This window comes from Trachypithecus francoisi, unplaced genomic scaffold, assembly GCF_009764315.1.
Source record: "Trachypithecus francoisi isolate TF-2019V2 unplaced genomic scaffold, Tfra_2.0 Lachesis_group11, whole genome shotgun sequence".
Lineage (NCBI taxonomy): Eukaryota > Metazoa > Chordata > Mammalia > Primates > Cercopithecidae > Trachypithecus > Trachypithecus francoisi.
Window position 1 is genome coordinate 40,016,176 of NW_022681456.1, and position 25,751 is coordinate 40,041,926.

Consider the following 25,751-nt stretch of genomic DNA (forward strand, 5'->3'; position numbering starts at 1 on the left):
TTCCACTAGGAAGGATCATACAAATGTACCACTAGGAAGAGATCATGTATATGATCATCAATGGGAGAACAGTGAAGGTGTTACTGTGGAATTCCCGACAGGCTTCCACTTGGAGGGGGAATATTTGACCAAAGTTGAAACCACCCATGGTGAGCACATAATGCACTATGCCCTGAAAGGTACACGTTTCCACTGGGTAAACGTTTATACATTTCCAAGTTAAAAGCATGCACCTTACCCAAAGTTTCAGAAAGCTGGTTTGCAAATCTGAGTTCATGTGTGTGTGTGTGTGTGTTTTTTTTTTTTTTCAAAAAGCCATGATCATTTTTTCCATTTTTATTTGATGTTTCCAAATATAAAAAAGTCAAGATTCTTACACCAATTATCTCAAATGAGACCATGCAAAGCAATTCAGTGTGTACAACAATCATTTTTCCCCTTCAGTTCTGCTGCTTTATACAACAGTGTGATTGACAGAAAATTGGATGGCATGTGCTTGGTTGGAAAATGTCATCCATTTACAAAATAACAACATCATGCAGGACAGTTCCTACTTTGTCTGCAAGTCGATTTACAAAAAACTACTTATTTTCTGTTTTTTATTTGGGAGCCACATGGAACTGAAAAATTTCACTGCCCAATTTTATTCAACTACCCCATCAAAAAGAAATCACAAATGACAGTCCCAACACTGCAAATGTTGGAGGGTTGAGATAGTAGACACTGTTTGTTATACTCAGTAGAGTTAACTATATATAACAAATAAATCTCCCTAGGGCCTTTCCTCTAATTTTGCTAGACTGGGTTCCAGGAGAATCGTGAAGAACCCCTCATGTAAAATTTGAAGTGTGAAAACTGTATTGTTGCATTATGCAGATTTTTGCTAGTTGCATAGACTAAAGACAGTTGGTTTGCTAAATGGCACTGAAAATCCTTAGCGAGTGTCACTATTCAGTCCAAATGTTTCTGACCAAAGAAAATTATACAACAATATTTATAGGCTAACTTTAAAGAGATGGTTGACATTAATACTGTACATATTTTACAGGTCAAATACATAGTCCAAGAGTTTATAAAACAAGTTCATGCATTATTACCTTATTACCTCTAAGAATATCATGTACAAGATAGGCACTCCCCTACCCCCCAGTACTTATTACAGCGTTTCAGGTGGAAGCAGTCTTATATACAAAAACAATCCAGTTTCTCTGCTATATTAAGTATATAATTTAAGGAAATTTCAGTGATTACTGACCAAAAAAATCTTTGAAGATAGAAAGCGTCAATTTGTGGGATTTAAAATGTTTCCTTTATAAAAGAACACCCAGAATATGTAACCTCTGTACAAAGAAAAAATATAAAAATTCTGGATGATCATGTTTGATCACACTACATACTTTAGAATGAAATGCTGCTGGTTAAAAGTTTTTCTGCTTGACTCATTCCTTTGACAACATTAATTTGTGAACATTTATATTTAGTTCAGCTGTATTTATGGCACGAGATCTCATTTTCAAAATGGCACTAATTTTCCTTAAGTGTAACAGCACTCTATTTTTAGCAGTAATTTTATTTTTAAAGGTTAATTTGTAGAACAAATGTTTTAACTATACTTTCTTCTACTCTATACTCCCCAGTTACAATATTTACAAAGGGCTGAAGTCTATATAAAAAAAGATCTTTGACTGGGCGCGGTGGCTCATGCCTGCAATCCCAGCACTTTGGGAGGTCAAGGTGGGCGGATCACGAGGTTAGGAGTTTGAGACCAGCCTGACCAACATGAAGAAACCCCATCTCTACTAAAAATACAAAATTAGCTGGGCCTGGTGGGAGGTGCCTGTAATTCCAGCTACTCGAGAGGCTGAGGCAGGAGAATCGCTTGAACCCGGGAGGCAGAGGTTGCAGTGAGTCGAGATCGTGCCATTGCACTCCAGCCTGGGCAACAAAGGGAGTCTCCAAAAAAAAAAAAAAAAAAATCTTTTACTTTCCCTCATCCCTCATTTTAGTCAAACTTCTCCCACCTCATTTCTGCCCTGGTTGGGGAAGTGCAAGAGTTTCAGGTAAGGTATCTTACTATGTGTTTTAGATGGGATTCTGGATTTTAAATGAGTATAAAGTAAAAGATTTAATTCTTAGTTCAGGTATGTTCCAGTGCCTCGAAAGTTAGTTATGTGACAAATAGTACCTGTTGACAACCTAGAAAAGATGAGACATTCTAAGGTGCCCTAACAATCTTCAGTCTCTAACAGCTGAACAGGAAGGCCATTTCACTCAACTGTGATGCAGTCATCACTGACTGGCATTTAGAGTTAGATTTCAAGACTCCACTCCTGTGGGGGGCCACTAGATTAAATAACTGAATACATTTTAAGAGCAATGTACATTGAGGGAAACACGGTTCTAAGGTATTATGCGTAGAAAGAGTATCGATAATGGGAACTGGCAACTGAGCATGCTGAACCAAATTCCATGAATACAGTTTTCATGTCTTTACTACATGCATTTTGCTAATATTTCCCTAAAATATTCACCAACTCTATAGAGTTATACTTTGTGTTAAGGTACTATTGAGTTATAAGGGAAATAGGCATATCAGGTAGCTAGTGACATAATACCAGTTGTGAAAATTCAGACAAATGAGTCAACAAATCCCCAAAAATGGCAAATTAAGCCCCGTGACAAAATAAGTTAGTGGCTCATACAGAAATAGCCCAAATCTGGAACTTTTGAATTAAATTTGTAATCCTGTAAAACAAGTTTTGGGGTGCATGGATTTCTTTAATACCAATAATATTTTTCATTCCCACCACAGATGGATTTGCTGAATATGCTAATGCTGCGAATGAGAAAACAATTTTGGGGGAAGTATACTCACAAGTAATCTGATGACAAAATAAATCACAGACTGATGTCAAATGGACAAAAAATTGAAAGTATGCTGTGAGAAATAGATAACCAAAATAATATAGGGGTTTGCGGGGTGTGGCACAGTTAAGGCATCTAAACAAAAATTCCACATGGCTTTGGCTTATTAAAATATTTTACACTATTTTTTTTTAAAAAAAGATTTGAAAGCATCTGAAAAACATGCAAATTGTTTGAAAACCTTGCATGGCAAATTCAGACAGTTTGCAAGCGTCATTCAGATGTTTGATGAGGAAAACAAAGAAGCCTCTTCCCCATGAGACTGCACATGGTGGCAGAGGCCCACCCAGTTCTCTCTATCTTATACTAGATGGCAACCCAGAGGTCTGTGCAGCAGTTACAAACAAGGCATTATTATCTGGAAGGGAAGGGACCGTAGAATTTCCATTGGCTGGGGAACAACCCAGCTTTAGCTTTTCCAGATACTCTGCATGAACAGGTTTATGACACTGGAGAACTTTGATAGCATCTTCTACTTTGAACCACTCTCTCTTCCTTCCTAGAGAAAAGAATGACATTGGTTACATACAAGACAGTCCATTTTAAAAAGTAAACCATGTAAGTAATGTCCACTTACTCCCTGACAAATGACTGGGACAACTACATGCTGGGGAAGAACTAAGATGAATGTGCATCTCTACATTTCAGTTACCTTCCCTGCTCTAAATGAAGTGACCAGAAATAATCTAAGATGGAAACTGGACACAGAAATATAGCATCTGACTTAACAGTATTCAGATAACAAAAGGGAGCTTACTTATATTAACAGAATCTTCCCAACCTTCTGTTAGTAGTATTCAGATATCAAAAGGGAACTTACCAATATTAACAGAATCTTCCCAATCTTCTAATATTTCAGTGACTGTTAGAACATAAACATATGTTCTATGCTTTCGGTCTTGGTTCTGCTTGAATATAAAAAGCAAATGCATTTTAATCTACAGGAGCTAGCCACTGACACATTTTCCAAGGGAAAAAATTAGTCTGCCTTACTGCTGATTAGTATAGCATATTTCCCAGCACAAACAAATATATTCAGTTGTACAGTCCAGCACGAAAGTGATTTTATATAAGACAAAACATTTAAAAGTTAAAAAGATAGAAGACTAGAACTAGAGCGTCATCACTACTGGTGGTGAAATTGGCTCTCCATACTACTTTTTTTGTAGAAGTCTGAAGATGTTGCCCAGGCTGCTCCACTCCTGCCCTCAAGGGAACCTCCTGCTTTGGCCTTCCCAAAAACTGAGCTTACAGGTATGAGGACCCAGCCTCCAGTACTAAACTTTTAACACTGATTTCTGTATATCTGATGTTATTTTCTTTTTTTTGTTTTGAGATAGGGAGTCTCACTCTGTCGCCCAGGCTGGAGTGCAGTGGCGTGATCTCAGCTCACCATAATCTCTGCCTCCTGGGTTCAAGTGATTCTCCTGCCTTAGCCTCCTGAGTAGCTGGGATTACAGGTGTGCGCCACCACGCCTGGCTAATTTTTGTATTTTTAGTAGAGATGGGGTTTCACCATGTTGGTCAGGCTGGTCTCAGACCCTGACCTCATGATCTGCCCGCCTTGGCCTGCCAAAGTGCTGGGATTACAGGTGTGAGCCACCATGCCCAGCCTATCTGATGTTATTTTCATAAAGAAAATCTTAAGAGTTGAATGGAATCTTATTAAAATAATAGACCTGCATTCCCATAGTTTTCATCCTATCCCCTCTTCCCTGGGGCTAATCATGACAACCTTTCAATGCCATGGAAAACTGCTTCCTTTAGGACCTTTGTAAGAGCAAACAGCACCAGTTCCTTTAAGCACTCCTCCTACAGGCCTATCAAGGTACACATAAACAACAGTCCATGGCCTGGCGCAGTAGCTCACGTCTGTAATCCCAGTACTTTGGGAGGTCAAGGCGGGCGGATCACTTGAGGTCAGGAGGTCGAGCCCAGCCTGTCCAACATGGTGAAACCCCATCTCTACTAAAAATATAAAAATATTAGCTGGGCGTGGTGGTGCATGCCTGTAATCCCAGCTACTCGGGAGGCTGAAGTGGAAGGATCTCTTGAGCCCAGGAGGCGGACGTGGCAATGAGCCCAGATCATGCTACTGCACTCCAGCCTGGATGACAGAATGATACCCCATCTCAAAAAAAAAAAAAAAAAAAAAAAACCATAAATAAATAAAACAGGCACCCGCTTGTTTCTAGGTTAAAAATTAAACAAGTTGGCCTTCCTTCATCCTGATTAAAGTTAGCCTTCTTTGCCATAGTCCACAACTTTAGATACTTGTCCTGATTTTGGCCACAAACAACCTGAATAATCTACTCAAAACAGTGGGTTTTTATAGTTGGGAAGGATTATATTTTTATATCTGAGAAGGAATAAAAACAATAAATTAGAGGCAACTGTCACTTAACACATTATTTTTAAGCATCAGTTGTTTTATTTCTATGTCTGACAAATCAATACATTTATTATGCTACATTCACAAATTCATTAAAATCACTGGGATGGATGGGCAGGGCAATCCAATTTTCCCTTATACTTTCTAAGGGGAAAGGTATTTTTTGATTGACATGTCCTGGTAAACAGTATTTGTAAAGCACTTAATACTGTTACCTTCCCATATTATTTAAGCTTTATTTATAATGTGAGATTTTTTTTCAAAAACCTTGTCAGCTTACTGACAAATGTGTTATTTGTAAAAACCTCGATATGTTTTTCAGTTTAACCAGGAGATGGTGCTATTTAGCTGGGTGAAGCAACTGCTGAATTCTGGAAAAGACTGAATTCTACCTGAATGACTTTTCTCTTTCTCTTTTTTTTTTTTTGAGACGGAGTCTCACTCTGCAACTTCCACCTCCCAGGTTCAAGCAATTCTTCTGCCTCAGCCTCCCAAGTAGCTGGGACTACAGGCACACATCACCACGCCCGGCTAATTTTTGTATTTATTTAGTAGAGACAGGGTTTCACCATATTCGCCAAGCTGGTCTTGAATTCCTGACCTCGTGATCTGCCTGCCTTGGCCTCCCCCAAAGTGCTGGGATTACAGGCATGAGCCACCACACCCGGTCAACTTTACTCTTAATAATTACTGTATTCTGGTAAAAGTCATCAATTCTACCAAGTGCTATAGAATTGGGATTTTTTTCTGATTTCCTAAGGCTTAAAAATAAAATTTATATGGTTCATAGTACTAAAAGACTGAACTAAGCTATAAATAGTACTCTGAAAAAAAGGAAAGTGACCATGTTTCTGGTATACTATGTATCTAGGTCTGAATCTTGGATGAAAATACATCTGGACCTCCTTTCTCCCTGGCTTCCAAAGAGTGCCTATCACATTCAAATTCCCTCCCTGAAAATTCTATTCTGCCCTCAGTAATAACAGAATATATGAAAGAGAATTCTATTCTTTTAGCATCTGTTCTATGTACCTGAGATTTATATTTTCATACAATCCTTTAAGTCACTATGTATATCATACAATATTATTTGCTAAGGGCAATGGGGACATTTCCAGATAAAATACATGAGACCTAAGCCTTTAGGTCATACTAAAAATATTGTACCTCCTAAAATATCTATACCCTAAATAGTCTACAGTGGATTAAGAGAAACATTTCAGTATCAGCTCCACTGTATTGTCAAACAGAAGTAATCACTACATAATAATGCTGTATAAAAGTGATGTCGGTCTTTTACGTAGGCCTTCGTGATCCTTTGGTAGTGTGGAACAATGGCGCTGTCGTGGCACAGCAGAGCAGCTCTGAAGATGCAAAGATATAGGAAAGAATTCCAGAATATGCTGGAGCGTATTTAATGGAAAACCGCTTGGTTAAAACCTGACACTCTTAATGGCATTCTGGGTGTGGGCGATCAGCCAGTGAAGATAATGAATGTCGGATGTCACTGACTAGCAGCTTCATTTTGAATGAGGGTCACTGTCTGCCCATTGATAAGAGGCCAGATTGTCTTGGAAGTTCCAAAGTTGCAACGATTTCTGGCTAGTGCCACGAGGTTTACTTGACTGTTGTATGAAAAGCTCATGAGAAAACCATCCAGAAAAAAGCTCTTCGTTTTACAAACACGAAAATAAAACATGTAATTTTGGGGGGAAAAAAAAAAAAGTGATGTCAGCTGGGTGCCGTGGTTCACGCCTGTAATCCCAGCACTTTGGGAGGCCGAGGCAAGCGGATCATAAGGTCAAGAGATGGAGACCATCCTGGCCAACATGATGAAACCCCGTCTCTACTAAAAATACAAAACTTAGCCGGGCGTGGTGGTGTAGTCCCAGCTACTCAGGAGGCTGAGACAGGAGAATCACTTGAATCCGGGAGGCAGAGGTTGCAGTGACCCAAGATTGTGCCACTGCACTCCAGGCTGGCGACAGAGCGAGACTCTGTCTTAAAGAAAATAAAAAATATAAGTAAATAAATAAATAAACAAACAAACGTGATGGCATATGAAAAAGTGGCTTTTACTTCCCTCCCTCCCTAATCCTGGACTGATGCCTACTGCTGGTCTGACAGAAATGTCTGGTTCAGGCTGCTGCCACATTATTTGGTTGGTTAGGAAGAAATCATTAATTCTATTATCAGCAAAGTGAAGATTACTTTTTAACTCACCTCAAATATGCCCAGAAGTCTGCCTAGTTTTCCTTTGACTCCAGCCTATTAAAAAAAGATAAAATATAAAATGTTTACCTTTTTATAACAAAATGTATATAAATACAACTTATACTCGGCTATTAAATCTAAATACAATACCTCTCCCCATACCAACTCACTATCTTCCTGCTTCTGTGAAGTTTTTATTGTCATTTACTTCATAAGTAGCAAGGACTGATCAAAAATTAGTATTTCTGGCTGGGCACTATGGCTCATGCCTGTAATCCCAGCACTTTGGGAGGCCGAGGCGGAAGGATCACTTGAGGTCAGGGGTTTGAGACCAGCCTGGCCAACATGGTGAAACCTTGTCCCTACTAAAAATACAAAAATTAAGGCCAGGTGTAGTGGCTCATGCCTATAATCCCCAGCACTCCGGGAGGCTGAGGCGGGTGGATCACCTGAGGTCAGGAGTTCGAGACCAGTCTGGCCAACATGGTGAAACCCTGTCTCTACTAAAAATACAAAAATTAGCCAGACACGTTGGCACGTGCCTGTAATCCCAGCTACTCGGGAGGCTGGAGAATCACTTGAACCTGGGAGGCAGAGGTGACAGTGAGCCAAGATCGTGCCACTGTATCCCAGCCTAACAACAGAGCAAGACTCCATCTCAAAAAAAAAAAAAAAAAATTAAAATTAAAGTTGCATCAGGCAACAAAAAGCACTGCTGCACCCATCTCCTTGTCTTAGTGTTATGTAGCAAAGGGCCTTGTTTTTAAAACTCCGAAACATAATTTGTGTGAAAGAACATCTCACCTCCTCATAAACTTCCCTCACGGCTGCACCGCCAGGTTCCTCCTCAGGTTCCATTCCTCCTCCTGGGACAATCCACTGGTCTGGGTACCGGCTGCTACTCACCAGCAGCACCTGTAAGGTGAACCGCAACTGTATACTTCCAGCCTGAGAAACATTTCATATATAAACAACATTCTCAAACCTCTGCAAGGTTGTAACTCTACTCTAGATTAATCCATTTTAAAATTTAATTAAAATTATTAGGGGTACGCATTATACCACAAAAATGCAATTAACAATCTTTGTTAAACACCATCTCTCTGAAATCAGAATTAACATTAACATGGTCACACTACCAAATCACCTGTATCTAATAAAATAAACTACCAGATTCAATTGGTAAAACTCTTGAATTATTGGATACTAACAAAGGATAAAAACAGAAACTTGGCTTATTAGCCAGAGTTGTATGCACTGAGATCTATGGTCACATAAGTTTCTTTAGTTATGGAATATTCCAAATTTAAGGACATGACCATAGGTAGGTTTCCTTGTTTCCTCACCTAGAAAATAAGAATACTAAAAAGAAAACAGATTTAGGAGAAAGAAATGGGGAAATGCACCGAAAATCGATTCTTGATACAGAGTGCTTGTTACTGTTATGATTAGGTGGCAAGAAGCATCCTTCATATTTTAAACCTGCATACATGGGCCAAAGTCACTTCATTCTGCTAACAGGCAGCTATCATTTATGATCTAGAACAGGACTGGCAATCTGCAGTTCACCACCTGTTTTTGTACAGTCTGCGAGCCAAAAGTATTTTTACATTTTAAAATTATGTGAAATTCAAATTTCAGTGTCCACAGATGGAATTATTAGAATCGAGTCACACTTACTCATTTTTACATATTGTCTATGGTGGTTTTAGTGATGCAACAGCAGAGTCAAAGTAGTTGCGACAGAGACTGTGTGGCCCTCAAAGCTTAAAATGTTTATCTGGCGCTTAATTTGGAAAAGTCTATGGACCCCTTACCAAGAATAGTATTAAGACTGAAATGTGGCTGGGCATGGTGGCTCACACCTATAATCCCAGCACTTTGGGAGGCCGAGGTGGGTGATCACCTGAGGTTAGGACTTCGAGACCAACCTAGCCAACATGGTGAAACCCCATCTCTACTAAAAATACAAAAATTAGCTGGTGTGGTGGTGCCTGCCTATAATCCCAGCTACTTGGGAGACTGATGCATGAGAATCCCTTGAACCTGGGAGGCGGAGGTTGCAGTGAGGCAACATTGCACCACTGCACAACCAGCCTAGGCTGGTTGGAGAGTGAGACTCCATCTCAAAAAAAAAAGACTGAAATGTACAAACTGTTACAAAAATATCCTATTATCTTAGACAAGTATCCTAGAGTTTAACTATTTAACAGGTAATGGGTATTACATACCCATCTTTTAAATGAATACTTGGCCGGGCGCCGTGGCTCAATGCCTGTAATCCTAGTACTTTGGGAGGCTGAGGTGGGCAGATAACCTGAGGTCAGGAGTTCAAGACCAGCCTGGCCAACATGTTGAAACCCCATCTCTGCTAAAAATACAAACAATTAGCCAGGCGTGGTGGCAGGCACCTGTAATCCCAGCTACTTAGGAGGCCGTGGCAGGAGAATCACTTGAACCTGGGAGGCAGAGGTTGCAGTGAGCCAAGATTGTGCCACTACACTCCAGCCTGGGCAACAGAGCTAGATTCTGTCTCAAAAAAAAAAAAAAAAAAAAAAAAAGAATATTTGTGGGCTAGCTTATGTTGAACGTCACTAAAGTTAAAAATCAACTCGAGGTGAGCGTGGTGGCTCACGCCTATAATCCCAGCACTTCACACCTATAATCCCAGCACTTTGGGAGGCTGAAGTGGGCGGATATCTGAGGTCAGGAGTTCAAGACCAACCTGGCCAACATGGTGAAACCCCATCTCTACTTAAAAATACACATATTAGCTGGGTGTGGTAGCACATTCCTGTAGTCCCAGCTACTCAGGAGGCTGAGGCACAAGAATTGCTTGAATTCAGGAAGCAAAGGTTGCAGTGAGCTGAGATTGTGCCACTGCACTTCAGCCAGGCCAACAGAGTGAGACTCTGTCTCAAAAAAATTAAAAAAAAATCAATAAACCAATTTGAACAAAAGTGTCGACAAAATTATCTTAGTATACAGTATACTGCCTTCAAGTAAATTTAAACAGTTCTTCCTGGAAAACACATAGGGTTTATCATGAAGTTTCATTCCCAGTGTAGATAGAGAGGATGATGACAGACAGGGTCTCACTCAGACATCCAGGTTGGAGTGCAGTGGCACAATCCCTGCTGACTGCAGCCTTCACTTCCCGGGCTCAAGTGATCTTCTCACTCCAGCTTCCTGAGCAGTTGGGAATACAGGCACCCACCACCAGGCCTGTCTTAATTTTGTCCTTTTTTTTTTTTTTTTTAATGGAGTCTCGCCCTGTCATCCAGGCTGGAGTGCAGTGGCATGGTCTTGGCTCACAGCAACCTCCGCCTCCTGGATTCAAGTGATTCTCCCATCTCAGCCTCCAAAGTAGGTGGGATTACAGGCACCTGCCACCACAACCAGCTAATTTTTGTATTTTGAGTAGAGAAAGGGTTTCGCCATGTTGGCCAGACTGATCTCAAACTCCTGACCTCAAGTGATCTGCCTGCCTTGGCCTCCCAAAGTGCTGGGATTACAGGTGTAAGCCACCCTGCCCAGTCTGATTTTTGTATTATTTTATAGAGGTGGGGTCTTGTCATGTTGCCTAGATAGGTCTCGAAACCCTGGGCTCAAGTGATCTTTCCACCTTGGCCTCCCAACTGGGATTACAGGCAAGAGCCGTAGGATTTTTTTTTTTTTTTTTAAATGCATGCCAGCACCTCTATCTGCCCTGCTCCCTCCCTGCTGCCAGGAGCTGCTGGCCTTTAAGAGTTCACAGCCAGCACAGAAGACCTCTCCTATTTGACTAAGTTACCAGGAACTCAACTTTTCCAAACTGGCAAGTTTCAAGCTGACAATTAGCAACTCCCACCTTTCTCTCAAGCCCCCAAAATGCTGAGTTAAAAGAGAATATCTATTCAGGCATAGAACCCCCTCATTAGAAAAGCAGCATTCCAGGCCGGGCATGGTGGCTCACACCTGTAATCCCATCCTAGCACTTTGGGAGGCCAAGGTGGGCAGATTTCTTGAACTAAGGAGTTTGAGAACAGCCTGGGCAACATGGCAAAATCCCCTCTACAAAAAATACAGAAATTAGCCATGCATGGTAACATGTGCCCGTAATCCCAACTACTCAGGAGGCTGTGGTGGAAAGGATCACATGAGCCCAGGAGGCCGAGACTACAGTAAGCTGTGATCATGCCACTGTACTCCAGCCTGGGCGATGGAATGAGACTGTCTCAATAAAAAAAAATTTTTTTAATAAAAAAAAAAGGGCGGGGGGAGCTATTACACTATCATTTTATACCCAGATGAGACTTTATAGAAAATCAGAAAAAGAAAATTAAAAATCCAAAGTGCATGCAAGGGTCTCTAAGTTCAAATTCCACTTTAAACAGAAACTACAAATCAGATTTCAAAACCTTCGTATTTTATTCAACATTGGAGGCTTACAGAGGATCTATGGCAACCAAAGGCACTGGCCATCAAGACTGGCAAGTGAGTGTAAGTTTTTAAGTTAAATAAAAATGTTAAGGGTTTGTCTCACATCATGGGAAAGTAAATAGCAACTACTGGTCCGGACTGCAGAGTTACAGGCCTCTTGTTCTGGTCACTAGGTATGAGTTAAGGATAAACCGGTTTCTATTGCCTAGATGAAATTCTTGTTATACAATTCTATGCTAAGCAACTTCCTGGATTACCTTAATAATGGGACATAATGCAGGTGACTAGCCACCTGAAAAGTACATCATCACTTAGTAAATAGTAAATAGGGAGTTTCAAAATCATCCATATTCAAAATGTTGCAGTCCTGAATAAATGAAATGCAAAGTTTCATGTATCTAGGTCAATGACTATGATGTTTCCAGTTCTCCAAGACAGAGAGCTAAACTACAGGAGATTAATCATGGTGAATTAGTATAAGCTGTGCCTGCTTTTCTGAAGAAACATTTTATGTTTCAGATTTTTTTTTTTTTTTTTTTGAGACAGAGTCTCCCTGTCGCCCAGGCTTGAGTGTAGCGGCGTGATCTCGGCTCACTACAACCTCCGCCTCCTCGGTTCAAGCAATTCTCTGCCTCAGCCTCCTGAGTAGCTGGGATTACAGGCTCCCGCCACCACACCCAGCTAATTTTTGTACTTTTATAGTAGAGATGGGGTTTCACCATCTTGGCTTGAACTCCTGGCCTCGTGATCCACCTGCCTCGGCCTCCCAAAGTGCTGGGATTACAGGTGTGTGCCACCACGCCCAGCCTATGCTTCAGATTTAAAACCAAACCTGCATCTACATGACATCAGCATGACTAAACTTTTCTTCTAAAAGTCAGTAACATGGAACCCTTATGTGTCAACATCTCTCTTTCATAAATTACTTTTTAGACAGTCTCATGAAAACAGTACATAAATTTGATAAGTGATTTAGCATAATCTAATAATTTATGGTGTAAGAATCCCTTGATATTCCAAAAAGAAAATATTTGATCAAACCATTAACTTCAACTGTTTTTCTTTTCTTTTTATTTTTTTAAGACAGTTTCGCTCTTGTTGCCCAGACTAGAGTGCAATGATGCAATCTTGGCTCACTGCAACCTCCACCTTCCTGGTTCAAGCGATTCTCCTGCCTCAGCCTCCCAAGTAGCTGGGATTACAGACATGCGCCACCACGCCCAGCTAATTTTGTATTTTTAGTAAAGACAGGGTTTCTCCATACTGGTCAGGCTGGTCTTGAACTCCAGACCTCAGCTGATCCACCCGCCTCGGCCTCCCAAAGTGCTGGGATTACAGGCATGAGCCACCACACCCAGCCAAATGTATCTTTCATAAATAAATAAATAAATAAGCCAATAAATTTGAATGAGTAATTATCTCATTTAAAGGTTGCTCACTGCAACCTTTGCCTCCTGGGTTCAATTATCTATGGTCCAGAAATGATTCACATCTGAACTACTAGCTTAAGGCAGATTTGCTAATATCCAACTTTTGGTGATGGCAGTTTTGAAATTCAGTAATAAGCACTTGTCTACTCATCTAAATTGACAAACCTGCAGATAGAATTGGGCTCCTCTGGGGCCCTTGATCTGCCAATTAATTCCAGTCTGTCCCAAACTCTGCTTTTGAGCTTTTCATGCTTTTGAGGCTCTAAAGCTAACACAGTCACCACCAGCATCATATGGTTAAATTTAAGGTTAAATAAAATTTAAAATTCAATTCCTCAGTGCAGTCATATTTCAAGTGCTCGTCTCAAGGGTCACATTGTGGACATCTACAGCCAATGTAACTGTTAGTTATTTATCCACTTTTAATTTTCATGCAAAACCTTACCACTTTAAAATGTTTTCAACAGAAAATCAGAATCATGAAAATGGGCTAGCAGGAAAGAAGCATCATGCACATGGTATCCAAACTAAATCTATTCACTTTCACCTTTACAATCTTCAACCCCTAGAAAGATAGAGAACAGACTGACTCCTGTCAAAAAGTAACAATTCCGCACAAGTTCTCCACCTTAAAGAGAAGCACTATGGAGAAAGAAGTTGCTGATTTTGCTCCTTATCTACTAATTGTGTGATACTGAACAGGAATTGTATGTGATGAAAAGATACTGAATATACATCTTTCCCTCAAAGAGCTTATATTCTTGGAGGTACGGTTGGAGTAAAGTCACAAAGAATGCTCAGTATTTTGTCTAAAAACTGCAAGAACACATACATCTATATAAATCTGTATCACCATAAATTGTGGACAAATGATTTAGCCTAATCCAGTAACTTATCATCCAAGAGTCCCTGGACATCCCAGGAAAAATAAACTTGGTCAAACCAATAACTTCAAATATATCTTTCCATAAAATGATCACTTTAAATGGGTACTTAATATCTGAGACACAGAAATGACTGGTCATCAAAACAACTAGCTTATGAAAAGAGGTCTTACACAGATGTGACGGTGACAGATTTGAAAGTCTGTCTGTTTCATTAAGTACTTGCCTACTCATCTTGAATAGTTCATTTGGGTGTTCAAATAAGGGCCAAAGTCACATTTGGGGTGGGGAGAAGGCAGTGACTTAAGAGTGAGCAAGAACCGAGGGATACACTCCAGATAAGAGAACAGACTGGCGTATGTCTGCCAGGGTGGAAAAATATGAATAGCATTAGTAGAGAGAAGGACAATTAAAACAGTCCCCTACCTGCCCCCACCCCAATTAATAATGAACTGGTGGTTTTTAACTTAAGGCCAATTAGTGTGATAGCAAGGCCATCCTGTGATTATCTGGGATCTGTCATGCACTTGGAAGCGGTCCCCAGCACTAGATCTAGACCAATACAGATGAAAAAAGGTTAGTATCACACTGGAGCATGTTTATATTTTAATTAGGCAGACAACAGAGGACACTAACAACTGTTTTTAGGCAGGTGGTTGTGATTAAGATGAAAACATAACTCAGTGTTTCCCTAAGAACCCCCACACCTGCTCTTTTGTCCAGTGCTATATGACCATTTCCCTTTTCAGAAAAACATTTCACCAAGTTAAAAAGCCTGGGATTATAAAAGAGAAACTGGGAGTGGTGGTGAGGAGTTGCACCGTAGTGGCGCACTGTCACTCCAGAACTATCAAGAACTCAAGAATTACAGCTTTTCTGTTGAAGTCACTTGGAATCTGTTGAAGATGAAATCATCAATGTAGATTTTTCTGGACTACATTTTTATAGAACTACTAAAGTAATTCACCTTGAAAAACCAGTTTTGTAAAGAGCATGCAAATAAAACAGTCCAGCCAGGTGCAGTGGCTCATGCCTGTAATCCCAGCACTTTGGGAGGCCGAGGCAGGAGGATCACTTGAGGTCAGGAATTCAAGACCAGCCTGGCCAACATGGTGAAACCTCGTCTCTACTAAAAATATAAAAAGTAGCTGGGCATGGTGGTGCATGCCTGTAATCCCAGCTACTTGGGAGGCTGAGGCAGGAGAATCGCTTGAATCCAGGAGGCAGTTTGCAGTGAGCTGAGATAGCGCAACTGCATTCCAATCTGGGCAACACAGCAAGACTCTGTCTCAAAAATAATAATAAAAAAAAAACCAGAGTCCATTCAGTATTGTTTTCCAGAGGCCAAAATTAGTAAGAAAGTATACTTTCCTTATCAAAGATTTAGCTATGTTCTTTCAGTCAAGAGTTCTCCAACCCAGACAAAAGATTTGATGTATCTGCTAATGCAAACGTTAAGTGTTCCACAAAAAATTTTTTTTGAGAATGATGAAAATATCTACTAGAGTCAATAATGGAAATTTTGTTTCTTACATAAATTTTGGAGATACGAGTTCTAAGCAGTGTTTTTACTAGTCATACATTCACATTTTTCAGCTTCACTATACCTTTTCTACTAAAACTCTGTGGGAAAACTCAACTATTAATAGTTTTGTTGTTGTTGTTTTTTTTTTTGAGACAGGGTCTCTCACTCTGTCAACCAGGTTGGAGTGCAATGGTGCTATCTCAGCTCAATGCAACCTTTGCCTCCTGGGTTCAAGCAATTCTCATGCGTCAGGCCTCCTGAGTAGCTGGGATTACAAGCCTCCTGAGTAGCTAGGATTACAGGTATGCACTACTATGCTCGCTCATTTTTTTTTTGTATTTTTAGTGGAGACTGGGTTTCATCATGTTGACCAGGCTGCTTTTGAACTCCTGACCTCAAATGATCCACCCACCTCAGCCTCCCAAAGTGCTGAGATTACAGGTGTGAGCCACTGCACCCAGCCTGAACTATTAATATCTTTTATAGGCCAGACACAATGGTTCACACCTGTAATCCCAGTGCTTTGGGAAGCTAAGGCAGGCAGACTGAGTCCAGGAGTTCAAGACCAGCTTAGACAACATAGGAAGACCCTGTCGCTACAAAAAAAATCAATAAATTAGCCAGGGATGGTGGATGTACCTGTAGTCCAAGCTACTCGGGGGGCTGAGGTGGGAGAATCACCTGAACCTGGGAAGTTGAGGCTGCAGTGAGCCATGACTATGCCACTGTACTCCAGCCTGGGTAACAGAAGTGAGATTCTGTCTCAAAGAGAAAAAAGAAAATTTTATATACACACACACACACACGTTTTTTTTTTAAAGATTTACAAATATATATATAATCTATATATGCAGAAATCTAAAATCAAATTTCAGCACAATTTATTGTAAAGGCTTTTTTTGGTTTGTTTTGAGGGTGCCATTTACTGAATCACAGCAACATAACCATATAACCATAATGGTTGCTTTTCTTGCAATAATATTGATTTCAAATAATGGGCAGCTGCTCCTAAGCCCCTCCTACAAAAGTGGAAGAATCTCAATGTCTAGAACCCTATCACAACGCATTATTCTTCAATACTCCCTCTAAATGCACACAACAGCCATCTATACATTTCTATGATACCCTCAAATTTACTAGTATAGTTAGCATGCTAATTAATGCTCTAAAGATGGGTTATAAAAGCTTATTCTACAAAGACACACCAACAGTTGACAGAGCCACACATGGTCATTCATAGGTTTGAAATTCCTTCATAGGAATTTCATAATCATTCATAGGTTTGAGTAGATTAGATTTTCTGTATCCATCAAGATGCCAGTCTGTTACATTAGCGATGACAGAGATGAAGGAAGATGCATTCAACCTTCCAGATAAATCAGAGCTGAGACCATAGGAAAGATTTATGAAAAGGAGACTACTCATTCTACCAGGCTGCAGAGCCAGACTTGGAGCACACTCAGACCCCAAAGCCAACGCTATTAGTGTGGTGAGAAGTGAAGGCATCTCTTCCTACTCTATTCAATCTGTCTTCACATAAGCATTCTTCCTACTACACTACTAAATCTTACTCCCTCTTTCCATGTATTAGACAATTACTAGAATAAAACACCACTCACCTGGCACTGTTGAAGAGTTATTTTGTCTTTTCCTAGATACCTAAGGTTTTAAGCATTTGGAGAGAAGCATTTATCACTTTAAGAATAGTGTAGTGGCCGGCCATGGTGGCTCATGCCTGTAATCCCAGCACTTTGGGAGGCTGAGGTGGCTAGACCATTTGAGGTCAAGAGTAAGAGACTAGCTTGGCCAACATGGTGAGATCCTGTCTCAACTAAAAATACAAAATTAGCCAGGCGTGGTGACATGCACCTGTAATCCCAGCTACTTGGAAGGCTGAGGCAGGAGAATGGCTTGAACCTGGGAGGCAGAGGTTGCAGTGAGCCGAGGTCGCGCCACTGCACTCCAGCTTGGGTGACAGAGTGAGACTCTTAAAAAAAAACCAAAAGTCTATGAATTAGAATGATCTATTGCAAGCCCACTCAACCTGTGGCCCATGGACTGCATGCAGCCCAGGATGGCTTTGAATGCAGCCAAACACAAATTTGTAAACTTTCTTAAAATATTATGAAATATTTTTGCAATTATTACTTTTTCAGCTCACCAGCTATCATTAATGTTAGTGTGTTTTATGTATGGCCCAAGACAATTCTTCCAATGAGGCCCAATGAAGCTAAAAGATTGGGCACCCCAGGCCAGGCGTGGTGGCTCATGCCTGTAATCCCAGCATTTTGGGAGGCTGTGGGCAGATCGAGACCATCCTGGCCAACATAGTGAATTCCCATTTGTGTTTCAGCTTTTACCCTTAAAGCTGCAATTGTCATGGCTTGGCTCATAGTCTCTACTAAAAATACAAAAAATTAGCTGGGCGTGGTGGCATACGCCTGTAGTCTCAGCTTCTCAGGAGGCTGAGGCAGGAGAATCGCTTGAATCCAGGAGGCAGAGGTTGCAGTGAGCCGAGATTGCACCACTGTACTCCAGCCTGGTGACACGGTGACAGAGCGAGACTCCAAAAAAAAAAAGATTGGGCACCCCTGATCTATTGTATAGAATCTATACCCCTTTGTCAACTGACGGGTCCTCCTGGCTGAGGATGTATAGAGAGTGCTGTTCAAGGGCTACGTAATGCAGTTATGCCTTCAGAGGCTGTAGGTCCCTGGGCCCCGAATTCCAATTTGTGTTTCACCTTTTACGCTTAATGCTGCAATTGTCGTGGCTTAGCTCTAGGAACTCCAACCACTATATAGATACCACGTTCTGTTCCTGGGAAAGGGAGGGGAGGAGCCATCCAGAGAACCTCAAGTGATCCATAAGAATAAAGAGGTTTATTTTGAAAATTGTAGCTATTTAGAAACCGTTTGTTGTTATTTTTGAGTGGAGTCTCGCTCTGTCACCCAGACTGGAGTGCAGTGGTGCAATCTCAGCTCACTGCAACCTCCACCTCCTAGATTCACGGGATTCTCCTGCCCCAGCCTCCAGAGTAGCCAGGACTACAGGTGCACACCACCATGCCCAGCTAATTTTTGTATGTTTAGTAGAGATGAGGTTTTGCCATGTTGCCCAGGCTGGTCTTGAACCCCTGACCTCAGGTGATCCACCCAGCTTGGTCTCCCAAAGGGCTGGGATTACAGGTGTGAGCCACTGCACCTGGCCTACTTATAAACTGTTTTGAGGTTGCTGTTCTTTCTTCCCAAATTATCATGAATCAGGATATCATGAATGGTTAAAACTACATGTTAACCTACTTCTACTATACTTAACCAAAATTAGGCCAGCAGTGTTATTAGGAACACCCACTATGCACATAGACATTTTACAAGAACATAGGTTATGAAAATGGTTTGATACATGCTAAACAGCACCTACTATTATTAAGAAAATTAGTACTTCTTTTTGGACTACAGAGGCACAGTAGACCAGAAATAACAGTTCTTTCTTCTAAACTATGTTTAGCTCTAAGTTACATGGGATTGGTAGATAAGTATTATCAATAATGTGGTAAGTCAGGTTGACCATGGCATTTTTACCTAGCAGGTCAATGTTTTAAAGTGATGTAAGCTTTCTTCAATTAGAGAAAGTCTTAAGTTATACAAAGACCCTAAGAAAAAAAATAATGATCCAATGCAAATTCGACATTAATGCCTGGTTTTATGACAGGAAACCTTCTGGGAGAGCCGGAGGCTCTTCATCAAGAGGTTGGTGACACTTCTCTGTGTTTAAAAAAGGCTTCCAGGCCGGGCACGGTAGCTCACGCCTGTAATCCCAGCACTTTGGGAGGCCAAGGTGGGTGGATCACACACAAGGTCAGAACAAGGCCATCCTGGCTAACGCAGTGAAATCTCGTCTCTACTAAAAATACAAAAAATTAGCTGAGCATGGTGGCGTGCGCCTGTAGTCCCAGCTACTCAGGAGGCTGAGGCAGAATGGTGTGAACCCAGAAGGCAGAGCTTGCAGTGAGCCAAGACAATGCCACTCCACTCCAGCCTGGACGACAGCGCGCGACTCCGTCTCAATAAATAAATAAATATAAAAAATAAATTAAAAAAGGCTACCTTTGGGTAGTACTTATTTTTGATGAAAGTGCTCTCCATTTGAAACAAATACTTCAAGAACTTAACTCTGAAGAACTATGAGCCCCAGAGTATATGTGTGAAAAGGGTGGACTGACTGTTGATTCTAAGTATAAAAATGCTAGTGGAGATTGAACTCTAGTAATATTTTGTATTAGTACTATTGTTCATCAGAGCTCTGGTTTTAGGTTTTCAGACTCGACCTTTCCCACCAAAGCTTTACTGCATGATTTTGTACAACTCAAGATTTTTCAGTAATATATATTCAGCATTATAGCAGACCATCTATAGAAGACAGCCCCTGGCTCATAGAGCTGAAAAGCTAATTAGGGCAGCAAGTTCTATGGAAGAGTAGTGGTTAGTTTTCTTTTCTTGTCTTTTTTTTTTTTTTTTTTGGAGACATGGTCTTGCTCTGTTGTCCAGGCTAAAGTGCAACAGCATGATCTTGGCTCACTGCAACCTCCGCCTCCCAGGTTCAAGTGATTCTCATGCTTCAGCCTCCTGAGTAGCTGGGATTACAGGCACATGCCACCATGCCCGCTACTTTTTGTATTTTCTATTTTTAGTAGAGACAGGGTTTCGCCATATTGGCCAGGCTGGTCTCGAACACTTGACTTCAGGTGATCCGCCCGCCTGGCCTGTAGTGGTTAGTCCTTAAGACTGATTTGTTAATGCCTCTCTTGTAAGTATGTCTGGATTCTACCCAGGATCAAGTCATTCTATTTCTCCCCTTAGCAGACCAAACCTATTTTGCTGCCAGATCACTCTCAAGCTTGAATACATCTAATATCTAAATGTTCTTTGTTCAAAACTAAGAGTTCCTTTCTTGTGTAGCAATTTCTCAACCTTACATTTGAAGTGTTGCATATTTCAACTATTACTTATCCTATGCCATCCCTAAGCTACAGCCAAATCTACCAAAGCCCCAAGTCTTGTTCTATTTGAGATGCCTGGTCCCTCCTTTCCCAGTCATCCGCATCCAACTCCAAATGACTCACATTGGATCTTAACCCCAGAATACCCGACCACACTTTTCCCTTACTTTATTTATTTCTCTTTCCATTGATTACTTGTCCAAACTTCCCCTATAGAATGTTTCTTAGGAGCTAAGATCTCATCTCTTCATCCCCTTTTAAACTATCATATATGCAAATACATTCAACAGAATCCATTTCTGATTACCTATTTGTAAAAGCACTGTCATCTTTCACTGTACAAGCACAGTACGCAGCTATTCTACAGGGCAATTAGTTGTGGGCCTGTCTAGAAGTCCAGCTGCCAAAACTGAGGGTGCTTCCCCACAGAAATAACTAGCTGGGGAGGTAGGTCAAATAAACAAAACATTTAGAAACAAAGGACCAGAGCTCAAAAGGATCTGCCAGCTTCTGTGACCTTGGGATAGGTTACTTCTGCTACCTAATTTCTTCCTAAACAAATACTAATATGTATTTACCCTACAGAGCAGAAGAAGATAAAATGGAAAATATTTAATGTATAAAACCACCTTAAAAGAATAACTCTGCTCTTAGAACAACCTTCTTTCCTAGAACAATCTGTTCTAAAGTAGAAACTTACTGAGAACTTCAGTACAGGAACAGCCAGATGGGAGCGCCACATAGCTTTTTTGGGGTCAAATTGCAATTACTCTTTTACTTCCATTTGTATAAACATTTCATTCTCAAACAAAACATATATTTAAATCTCCCTACCAGGATCTAGGTGTTTTTCATCCAGTAGAGGGAAACAGTTGTCACCTATTAACTAGAGAGGTGGGTTCAAGCTGGTTTTCTAGACTGTCCTGGGAAGTCTGGCAATGCAATTTCAACAGAGTGAAGCCAAATTCATAGAGAAACAATAGGATCTCCAGGAAAGCTGACAGAGTTTATTCTGTAATCATCATGTAATAGATAGAGCCTCAACCACGCACAACCACAGATATGAAAAATTCTGAAGAGCTAAACCAGATGTTAAAGTTGGCTGTGCATTTCACTTAAGGAGAATTCTAGAGTCTTCCCTCAGATCATATCCTCTAATAAGATGACTCACTCACTTCGATTCTCAACCTACAGGTTATCTGATTTACAAAGTTTTACACAATGGATGTCTCTAATATATTCTCCAAAACTTGCTCCCTACTTCACCTTACCTAATGACACTGGTCTCTTGACTCAACTAGAGGCTATGAATTTAGTATTTATTACAGTAGAAATAATATCCAAGCATAAAAATAACCATTTATTTTTATTGCTAAAGTAATTCCTAAAGCTTCTATCAGACTTTGCTTTACCATAAGCGCAATATAGATCATCATTTCAATTTCCATCACTCATATTTTCCCCTAGAGTCTAGTATTTTTACAAAGCCTGAATTCCAAGTTCACATTGCGGCAATACTTCAGTCGCCACTTTCAGAAAGGCTTCCAAACTTAGCCTCGCAAAAATCTCAGTCATTCAACAAACAGAGCCCACCATCAGGAGTAAGGACTGGACCCTGAATCCTGACTCTACCACTTCCTAATTGCGTCATTTGGGAAAGTACTTATGCTCTGCAACTGTCTCCTCACCTATAAAATGGGAATAACTTCACTACCTCCCAGTGTTAAAAGGATTAAATGTATAAGTTTTCTTCTGGCAGTGCCTGGCACATGGTAAGCACTCAATTAAGAATATAATTATACGATATTGAGGAAACCAGACAAGATCCTTGACCTATCTTGATCCCTTTTGGCTATCATTTCTTTTATATTTAAAGTTTACTACTTTGCCTCAACATGGCCCCTTTCCGCTAAGGCTTTATCTTTTTTACAGAACACACTTAATGCTTGTTGACTTGTTCATTTGGTAAAAGTTAATAACCTTTCCCTTTGCAGTTTCTAGCCCTCCTAAGCAGACCCATCTCAAAGGCTGGGACCGTATTTCTCTGGACACTCGTTTGGGATTCAGGTCTAACACGTAAAGGCTATGAGTGAGCACAGAGCAACCCATCTAAAGGGCTTGGTTTCTTTTCAAAAAAAATGAAGGCAAAACAAGGGTTTGAAGGGCAAATTTCAAGAACTTTTTGTTAACATAACAAGAACTAAGCCACTGAGTGTATTCTAAGTCATACTCATCACAACTACAGGGACTAGCAGTAAGGAAGCCATTAAATTCCCATCTCCAGCCTTAGGTAGCCTCGTATTTTATACACGGTTGGTTATGAAAGCAGAACTCAGTGTTAATTTTTTTTTACCTGTGTAATTTATCTTAAGAGTGGCAATACCAAAAGGCTACTATTGCCCTAAGCAAACTTCAACAGTGAGCCATTTTAAATAAATACGACTGAATTAAGTAAAAATCGCTCTCCAGGGAAACCCCAAGGGTCTCATTCTCAGCCCAATGCAGATGGTAAATTACACAAGGACTGCTCTTAGAACGAGAAAGCCTGCTCCTTTCCAGATGTCAAGTCAGAGAGCAAAGAACCCTTTACACATAAGCTGAGAGCTGTAGATTACTGTCTGAAAATGGCAGCTTTGCCCATTTCTAGCCCATCGTCTCCCTTTTGGCATTATTCCACATTTTTCACTAACCATCTTTCTGCAGTCAGAAAACTTTAAGAAGGGAAGGCCTTTTTAAAAATGAGGCATAATTATGCCAACAGCTAGCGGGTTCATGGACCCACAAGAATTGCCAAGACTAGACTGCGGGGTCCTCAATTCCAAGCACGAGGACTGTCTGTTACTCCACAAACATGCTTAGATCGAATCCGAGACCGCAAATGGCTGTAACATGGAAGGAAAATATGTAAAAGAGGCACAAGGGCTCTGCTGCAACACTCACGCCATTTCCACTCTCCTCTCGCTGAGCACTCGAGGTTTATCCGGCTTTCAACTCAATTCGCACATTAAGATGGTGACTCCCGCTAGGCGAGACTCACACGGCCCGGGACCTTCCCGGGGACCAGGCGCCTTCTCGAGTGCCCAGATGGAGAAAGTGGGGCTGGGCGAGCCCCCTTTGTCTCCTCTATCAGCCCCGAGAAAGGAAGTAAGAAGGGAGGGAGGAAAGGAGGGAGGGAGGAAGGGGGCTAATCCCTCCCAGCCCCTCAGCCTGCGCCCGGGCGGGGAGGGAGGGGAAGCACCCGGGCCCCAGACCCCGGCGCCCCGGAGGGTAAGCGTGCGCCGCTGGGCGCCCTACCTCGTCCTCCTGCTCGCTTCGGAAGCACAGGCACGCCGCCCGCTTCTTGAAGCCCTCGCGGTCGTAGGTCCGCGTCTGGTTGGGCTTGAACTTCATCATAGAGGCGGGCTCCTGCTGCTGCTGCTGCTCCGGCCGCCGCCGCGGGGGCCCGGCCGCCGCCACCCCGCCGGGGAGTGGGGGCGAGGGCGAGTCCGGCGCAGGGGCGCCGGGAGCGCTGGTCAGTGCGGGAGGTGCGGCGAGGCAGGTCAGTCCCGGGGCCGGCGGCCGCTCAGAGGCGGGCGGGACGGGACGCTAGCGCGGGTCACTGGAGCCCGGGTGCCGAGATGAAGGCTTCGCCTCTGCCCGGGTGTCCGCCGCTCTCCATGGATCCCGACTCCCGCTCGCCTCCGCTCCCTCCGGCCGCAGCCGCCAGGGGAAGGGCGGCTCGAGGCGCGCGCCACGCGGAAACAGTTGCGCGAAGACCCGCTCCCACTGAGCAGCAGCGCGGTGGCGACCGCGCGCCGCCCCCTCCGCTGCTGTTTAAGTGAGGCCCACACGCGCCCCGCCTCCCCCGCGCGCCACTGCGCCTGCGTGCAGAGACCGTTGCAATGGGGCGGGTGGGTGGGGCGGGGGAGGTAGGGGTGGGGCCTCGGCCGCCCGGTGGGCGGGGCCGCGCGCGCTCTGGGGCTCGAGTTCGGCGAGGCCCTGGGACTGGCGCTGGAGTCCAGCGTGGGATGACCGTGCCCCGGAAACATGCCAGTGAATGGAAAGAAGCCAAGCCCCCTCCCTCTCTGCTTATGCCCTCAACTTTGCCAATGAGGACCCTAAATACCAGCTCCACTACAGGGGTTGTAACTACATACACCCTCACCAAAGTTGCAGCCTGGCCAGGAAATGCCAGGGGACTTTGCGACGATTGCAGACTCCGCGGTGACTGTGTAGATACGTCCAGAATTCGCCAGTGTAGCGCGGGGAGAGGCGAGAGTGAAGGCCTAGAAAGGTTAAGACGTTAAGTGTTTTTTTTTTTTTTCTTTGATTTCACAAATGAGGAGCAGGCAAATTCCTTTTTTTTTTTTTGTATTTTTAATATTTGGTTGGGGATGGCTTGTATTTTTTAAAGAGTCAGCTCTAGCTTAAACATTTCTTTGAAGCTATCGATAACATCCCCCACTTTGTGCCACCTTCCGGAAAGTACTAATACTGGCAATGGCTAATAGTTGCGAAATGGTTTTCATGTGAATCTCTTGCTAAGTAACAGTACAGCTGGATGCTGGGGCCACAGCAGTAAAATATAATGGGATTTCTGCTATCTGGGAGCTTACAGTCCCTTGGGGACTTGGAACAAACAACCTCTACACTTCAGAGTGTTAGAAGGGCTAAGATAGGAGCCAGGAGGCCTGATCTTAAGGTAACTCAAGAGAAACCCAAACTCAGGCCATCCTGCCCTTCCACAGAGGCCCAGGTTGCTTGGGTCCTGACTTGATTGGTTGGTTTTTCACCCCTGGAGGGCCTATTGTGTGCCAGGCACTGGCATCTAACAAAACCAGTCAGCCCATGCCTCTCCGGGAGCGTAGGCACCTGAGAGCAAACCATCAGATACTAAATGATCAGAAGTGTACACGTAAAACTACAAATGTAATGGGGTCTAAGGTAGTAGAGGGTTTCAGACGGAGATTTGACCGGA

General features: G+C 42.2%; 1 protein-coding gene across 3 annotated transcripts; it reads right to left on the reverse strand.

The window, feature by feature from the left end:
- Positions 1-321: 321 nt before the first annotated feature.
- On the reverse strand, positions 322-24,621 carry NUDT4 (nudix hydrolase 4). Of its 3 annotated transcripts, none has more exons than XM_033221082.1 (5): positions 24,089-24,621; positions 8,336-8,446; positions 7,541-7,585; positions 3,746-3,830; positions 322-3,424 (listed from the first exon to the last, which is right to left on the reverse strand). In XM_033221082.1, exons 1-5 carry the CDS (start codon positions 24,185-24,187, stop codon positions 3,222-3,224), a joined length of 543 nt encoding a protein of 180 aa, XP_033076973.1. In that variant the 5' UTR covers positions 24,188-24,621; the 3' UTR covers positions 322-3,221. The 3 variants fall into 3 exon arrangements, with proteins under 3 accessions (XP_033076973.1, XP_033076972.1, XP_033076974.1); XM_033221081.1 differs by having other exon boundaries at positions 3,746-3,833; XM_033221083.1 differs by lacking the exon at positions 7,541-7,585.
- Positions 24,622-25,751: the final 1,130 nt, after the last annotated feature.

What these genes read in the sequence shown, in the direction of transcription:
- NUDT4 (XM_033221081.1), bottom strand. Translation starts at nt 24,187, where the DNA reads ATGATGAAGTTCAAGCCCAACCAGACGCGGACCTACGACCGCGAGGGC. An exon ending in GAAGCGAGCAGGAGGACGAG is followed by an intron (nt 8,447 to 24,088) that starts GTAGGGCGCCCA and finishes TTCACCTTACAG; the next exon opens with GTGCTGCTGGTGAGTAGCAG. An exon ending in GGAAGATTCTGTTAATATTG is followed by an intron (nt 3,425 to 3,745) that starts GTAAGTTCCCTT and finishes TCTTTTCTCTAG; the next exon opens with GAAGGAAGAGAGAGTGGTTC.